Source organism: Mastomys coucha, unplaced genomic scaffold (genome assembly GCF_008632895.1).
Source record: "Mastomys coucha isolate ucsf_1 unplaced genomic scaffold, UCSF_Mcou_1 pScaffold15, whole genome shotgun sequence".
NCBI lineage: Eukaryota > Metazoa > Chordata > Mammalia > Rodentia > Muridae > Mastomys > Mastomys coucha.
The window spans coordinates 75,111,511-75,126,979 of record NW_022196897.1 but is presented as its reverse complement, the minus strand read 5'-3'; the positions used below and the strand labels follow the sequence as shown (position 1 = coordinate 75,126,979).

Here is a 15,469-nt window from a genome sequence, read left to right as displayed (position 1 = left end):
TGTAACTCTATATCCATTGAATTGTAATATTACTCATAATTATGATAGCATGAATTTGTATTTGAAGGGTTCTATGGTAAACCATTCCTAACCATTTTTGGGACTCATAACAGTGCAAATATATTGCCACTAAAATACAGGAAGAAGTGTTGAATAAAAATTACAGAGAGAGTATCATTAATGAGGTTACTTTTGCTTAGCATAGCATCACAAAGCAACATCAAAATGAATGTCTTTTTTTTTCAGATTAAGTATTTCACATTAACTATTTCTGATCACTCATGAGGAAAAAAAATGTGGCTAAATAACAATGTGACTGAGTTCATTCTACTTGGTTTGACACAGGATCCTTTTAGGAAGAAAATCCTTTTTGTTGTGTTTTTGCTTTTTTACATGGGGACATTACTGGGTAACTTGCTTATCATTGCTACCATCAAGACAAGCCAGGCCCTTGGGAGTCCAATGTACTTCTTCCTGTTCTACTTATCCTTGTCTGACACCTGCTTCTCCACAACCATAGCACCTAGAACAATCGTCGACTCCTTGCTGAAGGACGCCTCTATCTCTTTCACTGAGTGCATAATTCAGGTCTTTACATTTCATTTCTTCGGCTGTTTGGAGATCTTCATCCTCATCCTCATGGCTGTTGACCGCTATGTGGCCATCTGTAAGCCTCTGCACTACATGACCATCATGAGCCGCCGGGTCTGTGGGGTGCTGGTGGCCATAGCCTGGGTGGGATCCTGTGTGCATTCTTTAGTTCAGATATTTCTGGCCTTGAGTTTACCCTTCTGTGGTCCCAATGAGATTGATCACTATTTCTGTGACTTGCAGCCACTATTGAAGCTTGCCTGTTCAGACACATATATGATCAATCTGCTTCTGGTGTCCAACAGTGGAGCCATTTGTACAGTGAGTTTCCTCATGCTGATGGTCTCCTACATCATTATTCTTCGTTCTCTACGAAACCACAGTGCTGATGGGAGGAGAAAAGCCCTATCCACCTGCATATCCCACATTACTGTGGTCATCCTGTTCTTTGGACCTTGCATCTTTATATACACACGCCCTGCAACAACATTTCCTATGGACAAGATGATAGCTATATTTTATTCAATTGGGACACCTCTGCTCAATCCTCTGATTTACACACTGAGGAATGCAGAGGTGAAAAATGCCATGAAGAAGTTATGGAGAAAGAAAGTGGTTTCAGATGATCGCAAGTAAATGAGGTCTCCAGGTCATTGTCATACTTTGCGTTAAATTAGAAGTCAATCACGTATTGTTTTTAATTGATGTTTAATATACTAGCTTCTTAGGGCATGAGGATTATGAGTTCATATAGTAAAGAAACAATGTGAAACATAGTTTTGTTAAGTCAATTTTATGTAGTGGGATAAAACAAGAAATACAATTAGGTACAAAGACCCTTCTTTGGTTTTTGTTCATGTTTGATGCTGTATTTCTCACCATTTCTGTCCACCAATTCTGGCTGTAATTGTATTTTCTGCCCTTCTCCCTGGTGATCTGTGAGGATCTATCCTGATAATTATCTATCTATATAATCACACCATCTATTGAAAATCTGATACGGTTTACACATCTCAGTTACTTATTTTTTTATTTTGGTGATGTTAATATATGTACAACATTCTTCATTTCCTTTCCTCTCTCAAAACCTCCTTATTTAAACCTACCTGTTCCCCTTCAAACTCACTACCTCCTTTTTCTTCAACTGTTATTGCATCTGTGCATGTATATACATACATATATATCTAAATTATATATTGTTATATAAAGTTATTTTAATCATACGTATTTTATTCTCTAGAATCAGCATATTGTGGCAGATTCAATTAACTATAGTAGGTGCTATTATAGGAGAAAGTGCATACACTTGAAGAAATCTCTCTTTTATTTGGGGATTGATCAGAACTCTTACTGAGTGTTTACCTTGATAAAATACTAGAATACTAATAGAATACAGAGACAAAAGTTTGCCCTTGAGAATCTCTGATACTCTCTTCTCAATATTGTGTTTGTAGTCATATTTTTATTCTTTTTTTTTAAACACTTTTACCCTTCTTTTGATTGATCTCTTCTAACTTAAATATTAAGCTTGCTCTTGGACATATTAATTATAGTATTTTCTTTATAAAAACAGTGTTGAATTTAGTGCAGCATGTATAGGTTAGTTTCAGGTAGAGATGTCTATACTGGTTAGAATCAAGAGAACAATCACTTCAAAACGTATTGACAGATCAAACAAAAGCAGGATGGCTCAAAGGAGTAATGTACAGTTTGAAACAGCAATATTTTATCTCAAATTATAAATTACTTTAGGGAATTTTGAATACAATTCTGAAGATAATAGTAGTAAAGGAGAAATGGAAATTTTTACATCAGAATAGAGTATTAATTTCATCGTTATTCATTAATATTCCAATATTGAAAAATATTAATGATAAGAACATTTCTAATTTCAATGTTTTCGTGTGATTTTATTCATAAAAAAATTAAACATGAATTCTTTTACCATGAGATTTCTACTTCATAAACTAGAAAGTTGGAAAAAAATTTATATTAGTTTTGTAATACCAGAACACGTGAAATTTTTATTTCCTTCTTTTCTATAAACACTTCAGTGTAGGAAAGTATGGAAATTTGAGTAGTGAAATGAAAACATTGGGGAGGGGAAATGATGGCTTTAACTTGATTATCTATTTCATATCCATTGAATGGTTGCTAACAGCTTTCTCTACCTTGAAAGAGAAATATGTTTTTCACATCTAGACAGTGTGTTTGCCTCTGGAAAGAACACATAATTCAATCATGTTTGCTTTCTAAATGAGGATATTCCTTATTGATTCTAATAGCAACTCAGTGAAACATCTCAGGAAAGCCTGTGTAGGAAAGTAGAGATCTCACTTATAACAATATCTCATGCCATGAAATAATAGGAGATTTCTTGTAGGTGCAGGAAGCAACCTGCTAGTACTTCAGTATCAGAGTAAGTTATGAAGATTTTCACAGAGGTTGTCAGAATATAATTCTATGGAGTAGAAGTTGACACAGGACACCCTGTCATGGTTTTAGTAGGATATGACTGTATTTCTCTTGCTTGACCCTAGAAAACAGTGGGATGAATCCTTATTCCTTTCATCTCAGTCTGTGACTTTATTTAGAAATAGAGATTATGATGTTGAAATAGTCCATAATGTGAACCCTTTATAACAATAAGTTAAGGAATAGAGATGGTCATACACATAGGAATGATATGTGCAAATGATGACAGATTGAATTGATGCTTTTACAAACCAAAGAACTTCCACATAGGTCTATAAACTCTCTAGATCTGGTGGTTCATGGTACAGATTCTCTTCAGAGTCCTGAGCAACAATTTATCCCACTGCTAGTGTGATCTCAAACTTTAACCTTTGAAACTGTGAGAAAATAAATTCTTATCCTCTAAGCCACCCACTTTGTGGTACTTAAGGAAACTCACCAGTACCTATGAAACACATCTGAAAAATTCTTTTGAGATTCAACCTCATACCAATCTGGATGGTTAAGATCAAAAACTCAAGTGGCAGTATATGCCAGCATGTTGAGAAAGAGGAACACTCTTCCATTGCTGGTAGGATTGCAAACTGGCACAACCATTCTGGAAATGAATCTGATGGTTCCTCAGAAAATTGGAAATAGTTCTACCTGAAGGCCAAGCTATACCACTCTTGGGCATATACCTCCAAAATGCCCCACCATACCACAGGGATTCATCCTCCATCATGTTCATAGCAACTTATTTGTATTAGCCAGAAGCTGGAAACAACCCACATGTCGTTCAGCTGAAGAATAGATACAGAAAATGTGGTTCATTTGTACAATGGAATGCTATTCAGCTATTAAAAACAAGGACATCAGGAAGTTTGTAGGTAAATGGATGGAATTAGAATATACCCTTAGTGAGGTAATCCAGACTCAAAAGGTCATAAATGGTATGTACTCACTGATATGTGTATATTAGTCCAAAAATACATAATACCTAAGATATAACCTACAGATCAGAAGAGTTGTCACAAGCAGAAATGCCCAAGTAAGGAGGCTTCACTCCCACCTAGATGGGGGAAGGAAATAATCTTAGGAGGCAGAGGAAGGAGGGACATGGGTGGAGTAGGGGAAGTGGAGGGAGAAAGGGAGAGGAGAGAAGCCCTGAGGGCCAAGAGAATGTATAGAAATAAGCACCCTTGGGGAGTGGGACATTGGGGGTATCCCTCTAGAATGTGTTGGAGACATGGGAGGTGAGACACTCTCAGAACTAATTGGGTTGACCCAAGTCAAAATGCCCAACAGTAAGAAAAGGGAACTTGAGGAGTCCACCTCCAGTAGATAGGCAGGGTTTCAAGTGGAGGGACAGAGTTACTAACTCATATTCCAAATTCCTGACACAGAATTGTTACTGTCTAAAGAACTACAGGGACAAACAAGGATAAGAGACTGAAGGAAAGGAGGTCCAATGACTGGCCCAACTTGGGATCCATCTCATGTGAGGTGGGAGGGGGCTGGCAGGCACAAAGACCAGACCCTATTCTGCTATGATCTACTTACAGACAGAAGCTTGGCATGGCTGTCCTCAGAGAGGCCCCACCAGCCTACTTGGACTGAGACAGAAGCACATACTTACACCCAATCATTGACTGAAGTTGGGGACCCCTGTGGTTGAATTAGGGGAAGGACTGAACAGGCTGAAAGAGAAAGGAACCCATAGGAAGACCAGCAGTCTCAGCTAAAGCAGATCCTAAGGAGCTCCAGAGACTGAGACACCAACCAGGAGTATACAGGGGTTGGTCTGAGGCCCCTGGCACAAATGTAACAGAGGTCTACCTGGTTGGTCTCAGTAGGGGAAGATGTGCTTAATCCTGTGGAGACTTGAGGGCCCAGGGACGAGGGAGCTCTGATGGGGTGAGGTGGAGCACCCTCTTGGAAGTAAGGGGAGGAGGGATGGGATGAGGAACTGTTTGAGAGGAGGGGCAATGATGGGAATATAAATAAATAAAATAATTTTCAAAAGAAACCAAAAAGCTAGTTCTAATAAAACCATATAAGTGTGTTCTTCATAAAGAGTGTAGATACAAACAACCACAAAAATATACCTTATCATTCATTAAATTGAAGCATGTATATTTACTAATAATTTCTTGTAAAATCCAACCACAAATTCATATTGTAATAGGTCTTTAAAATAATATCTTGTACTTTTGTGAATATAACCTTTAAATAATTTCCTTAAAAGCATGGAAAAAGTCAGTAAGATATCTGTTAAAAACCCTGGAAACTAAGGAGTACTGGGAGTGGGAGAAATTGTCTACTCCAAGGAAGACTATTCTCAACTTTATCAACTAGTTATCCCATACCAAATAGTCAGTCTGGATACATAGATACAACTAACTGTTGGTTATAGACCGAGAAAGTTATATTTATGTATTTAGGAATATGTCTATACACATACACACACACATACACACACACATACACACACACATACACACACACACATATAAAATGTATTTACCAACATTAATAATAAAAAGCCATGAGTTTGAAAGAGAACAAGTGTGGGCATACAGGAAGATTTGGAAATAAAAATGAGAGTGAGGAATGATGTCATTACAATCTCAAACAATAAAAGAAATAGTTAAAAATAAAAACCATAATATTTAGCAAAATGAAATAGAAAATAACACATTAAAGAAACTCACATGATCTGAAAAGAATTAGATAGTGTAATCCTAATGACATAACTTGGGGCACAGAATGACATTATAAGAGGTTCATCTTATAAGGAATTTTAAATGAGTGTATCTAAGTTTGACCCTAATTATATTAAGGAATTGATTTTTTTATTAATAGACTTTAAGCCTTTATAATTAGCAAGACTATTAAGATACAATGAATGTGTAAAGATTTAATTCCTGTGTAGACTGTGGCAAATAATTTAGAATACATTTTCCCCATAATATAAATCTTATGGTATATCATATGGTAGTTTAAGCCATAATATTTTTAAAAGACACATAATGTTTTTAAAGGTTAAACATGGATAGTTAAAATAAACATGAGTATCTTTGACATATTGCTCCAAGAATATCCTTGGGGAGTGTCAGGTGAGATTTCATTCAAGTCTCTCCAGTGCCCTTAAATTCTCTTCTTCTGTACTTCAACTTCTCCAGAAACATTGAGCCCTGCAGGATTGGACTTGAAACTTCATCGTCACTGAGAAGGAAGGAAGATAAGGGCAGTGGGTCGGGATGTAGCTCCCATTTTTCACAAGAATCTGATGAGCCTCTCATTCTCATTTTTAGTATTTACAGAGTAAGTGCTAAAGACACTATTTAACTGTAATTCAACAAGTACATAGAGCATACTGCTAATTTGATTTCATTTTCACCTCTTGAAATATCTACTTGTTATTTTGTGTTAGAATATATTTTTAAAGTTTATTTTCATGAATTGATACGATTTCAAACGCTGATCAGAATTGGACAACATTGAAAGTGTAAGATTTTCTTATTTTATTTTATGTCATTCTTTTTCTTCTGTTACTTAAAAAAAATCTTGATTGTAGATAAAAGTCATAGAGTAATCAATTCTTATTTTCTTGTTTTCCAGCAGAACAGTAATTCTCATGAACCATGTTTTCTGAAAAATATAGCTACCTGATATCTGACTTTGATAACCTTAGATTCGATTCATTCCATTCATATCCTAACTTCATATTATAATAGTTTGTGACAAAAATTATAGAGGATACTTTCCAATAGAAAAATGTGTCATAGGAATATGTTGTTGAAGTCTTAATTTTAAATTTTGGAATGAAAAATACTGGGATAGATTGTGAAAGATAGTGGGGACATGATTCTAATTAGTTAAAATAGCAAGATGATGATAAAATCAAACATTTGAAAATAATATGAACAAGTAAATCAAGAAACAATAAGCATATGTATATAGTAAATCCCACAAATCTGTAAATAATCATATATATATATATATATATATATATATATATATATATATATATATATATCCCAGTACAGACAGGAAAATGTTGTTTTCTGCAAGTGTTTGGTCTGATTATTCTGCATAAGGGTGGGGTAGGGTCTTCTTTTGTAGGTGTTAGATTAAACTTTCTTGAGTAAATTTGTCACCTGATTTCAGTCCCTCCATCAATGACTTCAGGTAGTATTCTCCTCTTTGTGTTCATATTAATGCAAGTCTTTTACTCAGAATTAGTTTTCAAAATAGCTCATAACTTCTGTACACATCCATGTTTGTGGTCACATTAAAATTGCTGAAGAAAAATATCCTCAGGCTTTCCCTTGTTTTATAAATGCCTCAGAAATTTTCAGAATTTTTCCTTTTAAAAATAAGCCAATTAAAAAGGATGAAGTTTCACCCCCTCTCACACAAAAATCGCTCATTTTAGTTACTTCTTACAACATATTAGACATATATGCCTACACTAGGCTGTTTGGATATTTTTTGAGATGAATTCCTGGTAGGAGAAAATATTATCTAATATTTTCTAATACCCTACATGAGAATAATCAAAGCTTAGCATTGTATATGACATGAGAAGATAAATCCGATTCTATATGAAGGAGCAGCACAATCATAATGCTGGCATTTCGCCCTTATAGACACAGTTAGAGATTGTGTATTAGGAGCTGATTTACAAAGATTTTTCCTGAAGAGAATATTGTATGTGAGTCAAAAAAATTCAACGAGGATGTGAAAATCTAAAACTGAGTATCTTCCTTTTTTCAATCTGTTTTGAATCCCCAACATCAACTTTACACCTAAGAAATCACGTATTTTATTCAAATCCTATTAACAATTTAAAAAGTACAGGGAAGTGCTAGGGTGATGAGCCAAGAGTGGGTGGGTGGGGGGAGCTCCTCCATAGAAGCAGGGGGAGTGGGAATGGGATAGGGGGTTTGTGGAGGGTAAGCAGAGAAGAAAGATACATTTGAATTGTAAATAAATAAAATAATCAATTAAAACAAAAGTACACGGGGATTGAATTTTCTTCATCCTGAGAAAATGCAGAATTGGGAATATTTGTTCAAATGGGTAGTGATTAAATGTGTTCCTTGTTTCTTTTTGAGGAATTTTTTTGGACATACATATGTAGGACAATAGTGTATCTGCTTATATTTATATCATATGTGACAATTTGAAAATTGTAATGCATAGAATTCTACTACTATGCATAGAAATCTTCTACTACTACCTTTACCTCAGTAAAAGAAGAAATAATATGTTAAATAATAAAAAACAAGGCCTTCAAGTTTTTGCAAAACTTCAATGAAAGATTATAATTTCTTCTTTATTGACATAAATTCCACCTGATATATACTGTATTTTTCTGAAGCCATATTAAAATAATGGGCTTAAGTTTTCATTGAAGAAGTAAGAAAAATCTCATATTAAAGGTAAAGAAAGCAACCTTTAGTATGATTATAACATCCTTTAATCATCACCTACTTTATCCTTGGATGTAACCATGAGTTTCCATATCTTTTAAAATTCATTTATAATCACTCAGTTACTCATAGAAATTAATTGGATATGATTTATCACATACTCATTATTAGATCTGGGTCATCTTTAAAACTCCATATGTTTCAAAGTATATGGCTTATATCATGTGACAATTGGCAGATTATAATGCTTAGGGTGTTCTTTCTGCTACTACACTTACCTTAGTAAAGGAAGAAATAATATGTTAAATGATACCATATTTGTCCTTACAGTATTTGCTTCTCCTTACTGTCATACAGATTCATTTAATGTACTGAAGTGTCTACTATGTATTACACAGTAATAATATATCATATTCTATTTCTTCTTTGTTACTTGTATGTACTTAGAACTTCTGTTTCAAACTTTCACAAAGTTGCAATGAATGTTCTTTTGCCTTTTTAGTGGAGTCCTTTTAACAGGGTAAATACTTATTATCTAATGTATGATTAAATTGTCTTTAAAACATTTTAGTTATGTGTGCAAAGTGCCAACAACTCAGAGTAATAGAATGTTATTATTTAATTTCATTTCCCTGATTTTAGATTTGTAACTGTACCTTTTCTAATGTGACACTTTCAGAAATTTGGGGAATAGTTAAATAAGAGTGTATTAACTTGAGAAAAAGGGTAGAACATAGATCAATCCACAAGATTCTATCCATAAATTATTTCTGTGCCCAATGAACTTTACCTGTACTGCCATACAAGGCAGAGTGCATTGATCTCTCACTATTCTATTTCTTTATAGTACAGTAACATTTTCATTTATTAATAAAGCTGATTAACTGATTTACTTTTGTAAAGCTTCTTGAATTGAGCATCTATATGACACATTTTAGATCAGCTATAATAGTTACAGAAAATAAATACAAAAAGAAGAAAAATATTTTATATTTTTGTTCTCACTGACACATTTTAAGATTTTTCATCATGCACATGTAGAGAATTTTGTAAAGCAAATACATGTGGTTCAATTTAAAGATGAATATTGTTTAAACAGGTGACCTGAAGGCAGTCTTCTGGATGTATGCTGTGTTCCTGCAGGAGCTAACATCTAAAGAGATGCTAGAATATGAGCAATTGCTGTTAACATCGAGTTCTCCAGATGTGACTGGAAAGTGAACTGGCAAATGAAGTGAAATCTAGAAAGCCATAGTCTCTCTGGAACCTGGACAAGAATCCACCATCTTCTCTAAAACTTTGCTAGTTGCTGTTTATCACATGTACTATTTATTTTTATAGTAGATTTCGATGTCACTTTTGATTGCTATAAAGAGTGTAATGTGACATACTGAGTCCACTTGCATCTCACTTTGAACTTAGAGTATGCATTTAACTTTTAAAGTATCTGCTTTGTTCTTACCAAGTGCAAAGATTTGGAATTTCTGCAGCAACTAAAATTCATTTATTGTTTGAACTACAGTTACCTTATTAGTGTCACTCTGTACATCTGTTCTTATGAATGAATTTACTATACTTTCAAATATTTCATGCATCTTAGACATTGATCTATTTGTAGTAGCAGATTTACAGTTGAATTATCTTAAACAGTCAATGCATATACTTATTGGTTAAAAATGACTTTGAAAATAAATAAAAAAGATAGAAGGTTTAGGCACAGTGTCCTCTCCCTCTAAATAATCAAACACACAGAAGCAATGGGATATGGAAACCTCACAGAATTTATCTTACTGGGACTTTTCCATAATGAGGATGTCAAGGCAATATGTACTGTATTGTTCATGCTTTGCTATCTTGCAATTCTCTGTGGAAACTTGGTTGTTCTTCTCACTATCAAGGGTAGTCAGCTTAGTGAGCAGCCAATGTATTTTTTTCTCAGCTATCTGTCCTTCATGGATGTTTGCTTCACTTCCACAGTAGCACCAAAATTTATTATTGATCTATTAGTACAATGTAACACAATCTCCTACAATGGCTGCATAGCCCAGATGTTTTATGCCCACTTCTTTGGTGCCACTGAAATATTCATCTTGGTGGTCATGGCCTATGATCGGTATGTAGCCATTTGCAGACCCCTTTACTACATGATCACCATGAGCAGACAGGTATGTTACATCCTTGTGATAGGCTCAGTTTTTGGTGCTTTTATACACTCACTTGTGCATGTACTGGTTATTATCAGACTTCCCTTTTGTGGCACCAATGAAATAGACCACTACTTCTGTGACATATTCCCCCTGCTGAAATTGGCCTGCGCTGACACAAGGCTCCTGGTTATTGTAATCATTACTACCACAGGGGTGATGTCCATTCTAACCTTTGTTGCACTGGTCATTTCTTACATCATCATTTTGTCCATCTTGAGGACCAGGTCATCAGAGGGCCGCCGCAAAGCTCTTTCTACCTGTGGCTCACATATCACTGTTGTATTCATGTTTTTCTTGCCACTCATCTTTACCTATGTCCCAATGGGTGATTCTGTTGGGGATGACAAGGTGTTTGCTCTGTTCTACACCATGATTGCCCCAATGTTCAACCCTCTCATCTACACATTGAGGAATACAGACATGAAGAATGCCATGAGGAAGGTGTGGTGTCAAGACAGACTATTAGAAGGGAAGTGAAGCTTCTGATGGTGAAGTTGTTTTCTTGGTCTTATCCTATCTACAGAATAAATGGGAGCAACATGGCAAGATAACAAGACAGTGTATAGTCAACAAAAGTTGCAAGCCCCAAGAAGATAAGGTGCAAATCAATGGTGACTATATGTATAGTTGAATCAATTATTTTCTGTGTTAGATAAATGGAAAATCTTTTCTCCGTCACCATCCCAGTTACAGTGGCTATTATTTTGTGTTTACTGGCACAAAGTATAAGCACAGTATAATTTGACAATTTTATTCTATTTTAGGTAATTCATATTTTGTTAGAGACAGCTGTCATAGATAGAGAAGTTCTGATCATATCTTTTCTGCTGTTCTTGCTATAGCTAATATAATAAATATGTAAAAAGAACCAACACTATATTTGAGCTGTCCATTGGTGTTTTTCTTATCACCTCATGTTTCTCAATCATGTTGGAGAAATGTATGAATATAACTTTTTATGTTACTCGGAGACACTGCCTTGCAGTATACTTCTTCATCCTCTGGCTCTTACAGTCTTTTCTCATCATTTACAATATTGCTAGAGCCTCAGTTGTGGGAGTTTCATAGATATATCCCTTGAAAGTGGGTCCAACAATTTTACATTTCCATTGTTTTTATGTTCTACAATAGTCTCTATCTGTTACAAAGAGAAGATTTGTGGTTGAGGGATGGGAACTACACTTAACTACAGTTATAAAGAAAAAAGATTATATGGTTTTCAGGGATTATAAGTGTTTAGTATGTTAGTGTTTATAGATTCTCTTCCAATAACCATGAATTCACTAGGAATTAGTAGTTAGCTATGCTTCCAGTATTCATCATGATTTCTCTCTTAAGTGGATCTTAAGTCCAATGAGAGATGTTAATTACTACCAATGAATTTGAGCCACCATTGTACCCTCTAGGGAATCAGGCCTGGGTGATTATCAATGTGGTTTATAGGTATGACAGCTGAGTAAGACTTTGTTGCCATCCTCTTGGTGGGTGTGGGCAAAGTGATATTCCATACCAAAGTATTGTCAAGCCAAATAATGAACTCTAAAAACATATATACTAGTAACATTACATGACTGAATAGAAGATATAGACATGCATATACATATATGTACATATATACATATACATTTGTATATACATATGCATATATATGTATATACATACATACATATATATAAACACATGCATATACATATACATCTATACACCTCTTTATATAAATGAGAATAACTTCATTATACATATATAGTGGAAGTGGGATATGGAGAGAGGAAGAGGAAGGGATAAATCTAATTATTATATTATGAATCTTATATTTGTAGATTTTAAATTTGTAAACAATTTGTTTCTGAAATTATTCAGTGCAGTGTAATTATTTTATTAATGGAATAATTATATTCATTGTTTTTTGATATTTACAATCATGAGGGTGGTGTATTATTTTATTTTAATTAAGATTGTCATGTTGTGAATGATGTCACCTTTATTTATGTATTACTCACAGCAAATTGATGAAATATGCATTTTTAACACTCATCACCCTCTCAAGAAACAAAAATTTGAATGACTATGCATAAATATGACTTCATGAGAACTACAAAAGTAGGCACAATATATCAGCCTCTGAGTTTAGCACAGTAATATGAAAATAAGTATTGTTAAAGTTAAGAATAATAGCAACTTGTATGTATCACCTTTTTAACAACCCCAGAATGGAGATGCACACACAAGTGTTAGAAGGTGAGAAAAGTAGTATAACAATAAACTGGAGCTAGACAGTAATGTTTAACATTTAATCATGATGGCCCCAATTCTAGTACAGGGCCTGTAGACTAGGCACTTATACTACATAGCATCAGTCTGGATTCTACAGCTTTAGAATATAGACTTTACTAGGAGAAAGACTTAGGGCTTTTCTTACTATTAATCCAATCCTAGAGGATGCAGGCTTCATAAGCTGGGAGGCTTGACCCTGATCATCAAATGAGCCCCAGAGTCCAGAGCCCAATTCATGAGACTAGAATTACAATTCAGTTATACTTATAATTTTGATGTATAAATACCCTCACAGGCTCATAGTTTATAGATTGGTCTTTAGTTATTGATATTATTGGGAGGTTCAAAATGGAGGAAATATGTTTCTAAAAATGTTCAAGTCCTTTCTCTCATTTTGCCTCTTGGGTATCACCAAGCAGGCAGCTCTTCTCTACCATGCATCTTATAAATGCATGTCCTGCCTCACTACAGCCTCAAAGTCTGAGAGTTAAACAACCATGCACTAAAGTAAATACTCTGAATCCAAGAGCCCTAATAAGTACTGCTGCTTATAAGACTACTCTACATGGTTTGTCAAGTAATGAAAAGTTTACTAACCCAGTTTCCAAAGAGAGTAAAGTAAAAACAATTGTCAGGATTGTGCTCACAGAATTTGTTTCTAAGCCTTCTTTGATGTCAAAAATGATTCTACTGTCTTTGATCTTATCTTGCTTCACAGTACCATGTTTTAACATCATTCTGACACCAGAATTGACTCCCAGTCTTAGTCATCTACCTATCACCATTGACCTAGCTTCCAGCCCAAATTCTACAGATACATATTTTTAGGATAGAATGCATAGACTAAGCTTCTCAGTTCCTTGTAGTGCCTATCAGGGATCTAGTGTCAGATGTGGGTGGCTGGTGTGCCCTTTTACTCTAGTTAAAGTCACAAATTAATCAAGAGCAATTTTTCCCTTAGTGTTGGCATCATGACACATCAAGTATGGTTGGATTTCTACCTGGGTTAATAGTCATGAGAATTAGAAGCTTTGGGCTCCAAACATTAAAAAACTACAAGCATTAAAAGCCAGAGACAAAATTCTCTAGGTGCTCAATCAAGAAACATATTGTTCTGTCCTGTAAGTGTTATTTGGTTTAGCATTTAGTATGAATTTAAAAGTCACCTGATTCAGGTGCTAGGGACACTTGGCTTTTAATCTCTTATAGCTTTATGGAACTCTGTCAGTAAGCTTTGCTATTTTTGCTACAAGCAGGCTCTTTACCTTCTTTAGTGTAAGTTTCCAACATTCTCTGAACTGCTCAGTTGCTCGGAATCTGCTGAGTGAATTTAGTGTTTAGAGTTTTGGGAATGTGTACAGTTATAACTACTAAAGTAACTCTCATGCCTCTTTCTAGTATCTGTAATTGATTAACTATAGCTAGAAGCCCAGAAATTCACATGCTTTCATTGTTATTATCTCAATTTCTTCCACATTTTTAAATTTTTTACTTATTTCTTTTATTTTTCAAATTATAACTATTTTTTCCTTACCTTTTTTCCTTCAAAACCTTCAAAGTAATTATCAGTTGTTATTAACCATTGTTGAATATGTATGTGTATGTTTACATATATACACACATAAGTAACTCTGAGTTAAAGCCCTGAATTTCATGGTTTTCATTGAGAGTCACACTGAAAACAACTTCCTTCAAGGTTTTCTCTATTTTAATTATTTTTGAGACTATAATTTCTTAATTTCTACTACCATTATTTTCTCTTCAAAACCTTCAAAAATTCGTGGCTCATTATTAATTTTAAATATATATTAAATAAATATGGCCTTTTTACATAAATAAACATAGACTTCTCAATTTTTATAGTGTTACTGTATGTGTATCTTCAGAGCTAATCATTTGGTATTAGATAACCAATTGGTGTGTTCTTTCTTGGGAAAGTCTCAGTATACCTGAGTTTTTCATAGTTCTTTCTATAGAATGAGGCCTTCTAGAATTTCCCCTGTCCATGTTAACATGTTTATAATCTGTATTGCTATAGTCCATGATCAGCTGTTGTTTAGGCAGTCATGTTCCTGACACTCCATGGGAGCAGGTTCTGACATTACTAGGAGAGAGCCTTAAAGGAGACTCCATGATCTTACAGCTCTTACAATTTCTCTGGCCAGAGTTGAAACCTTGTCTTTGCTCCCTGAATGTTAATTTCTGTTAGTTTTATTGTATAAAACTTAAAGTAGACTATACATGGTCTTTCAGAATCCTTTGTCAAGACCTCATATAATACTCAGTCTAGTAGATGGTAAAGAAATTTCTTACTTACTTAAAGGCAATGGAAACCAGTCTCCTTATAGATTTCAGAAGGAGAAAGGTATGTTTCTCTCTTTCTCTCTGTCTCTCTCTCTGTGTTTCTCTGTCTCTGTCTCTGTCTCTGTCTCTGTCTCTCTGTCTCTGTCTCTGTCTCTCTCTCTCCCTCTTTCTCTTCCTCTCTCCCTCCCTCAACACACA

General features: G+C 34.6%; 2 protein-coding genes across 2 annotated transcripts; both read left to right on the top strand.

Annotated features, from left to right (window-relative positions):
• The first annotated feature begins 294 nt into the window (after positions 1-294).
• Positions 295-1,227, top strand: LOC116092182 (olfactory receptor 4C16-like). Its single transcript, XM_031373530.1, has one exon. The coding sequence runs from the start codon at positions 295-297 to the stop codon at positions 1,225-1,227; it is 933 nt and encodes a 310-aa protein (XP_031229390.1).
• Positions 1,228-10,201: 8,974 nt separating this feature from the next.
• Positions 10,202-11,260, top strand: LOC116092180 (olfactory receptor 4P4-like). The gene has a single exon (XM_031373529.1). It carries the CDS (start codon positions 10,244-10,246, stop codon positions 11,168-11,170), a length of 927 nt encoding a protein of 308 aa, XP_031229389.1. The 5' UTR covers positions 10,202-10,243; the 3' UTR covers positions 11,171-11,260.
• The last annotated feature ends 4,209 nt before the right edge of the window (positions 11,261-15,469 follow it).

Bases quoted from the DNA above. Each gene is read 5' to 3' on its own strand.
- LOC116092182 (XM_031373530.1), top strand. From the start codon at position 295: ATGTGGCTAAATAACAATGTGACTGAGTTCATTCTACTTGGTTTGACA.
- LOC116092180 (XM_031373529.1), top strand. From the start codon at position 10,244: ATGGGATATGGAAACCTCACAGAATTTATCTTACTGGGACTTTTCCAT.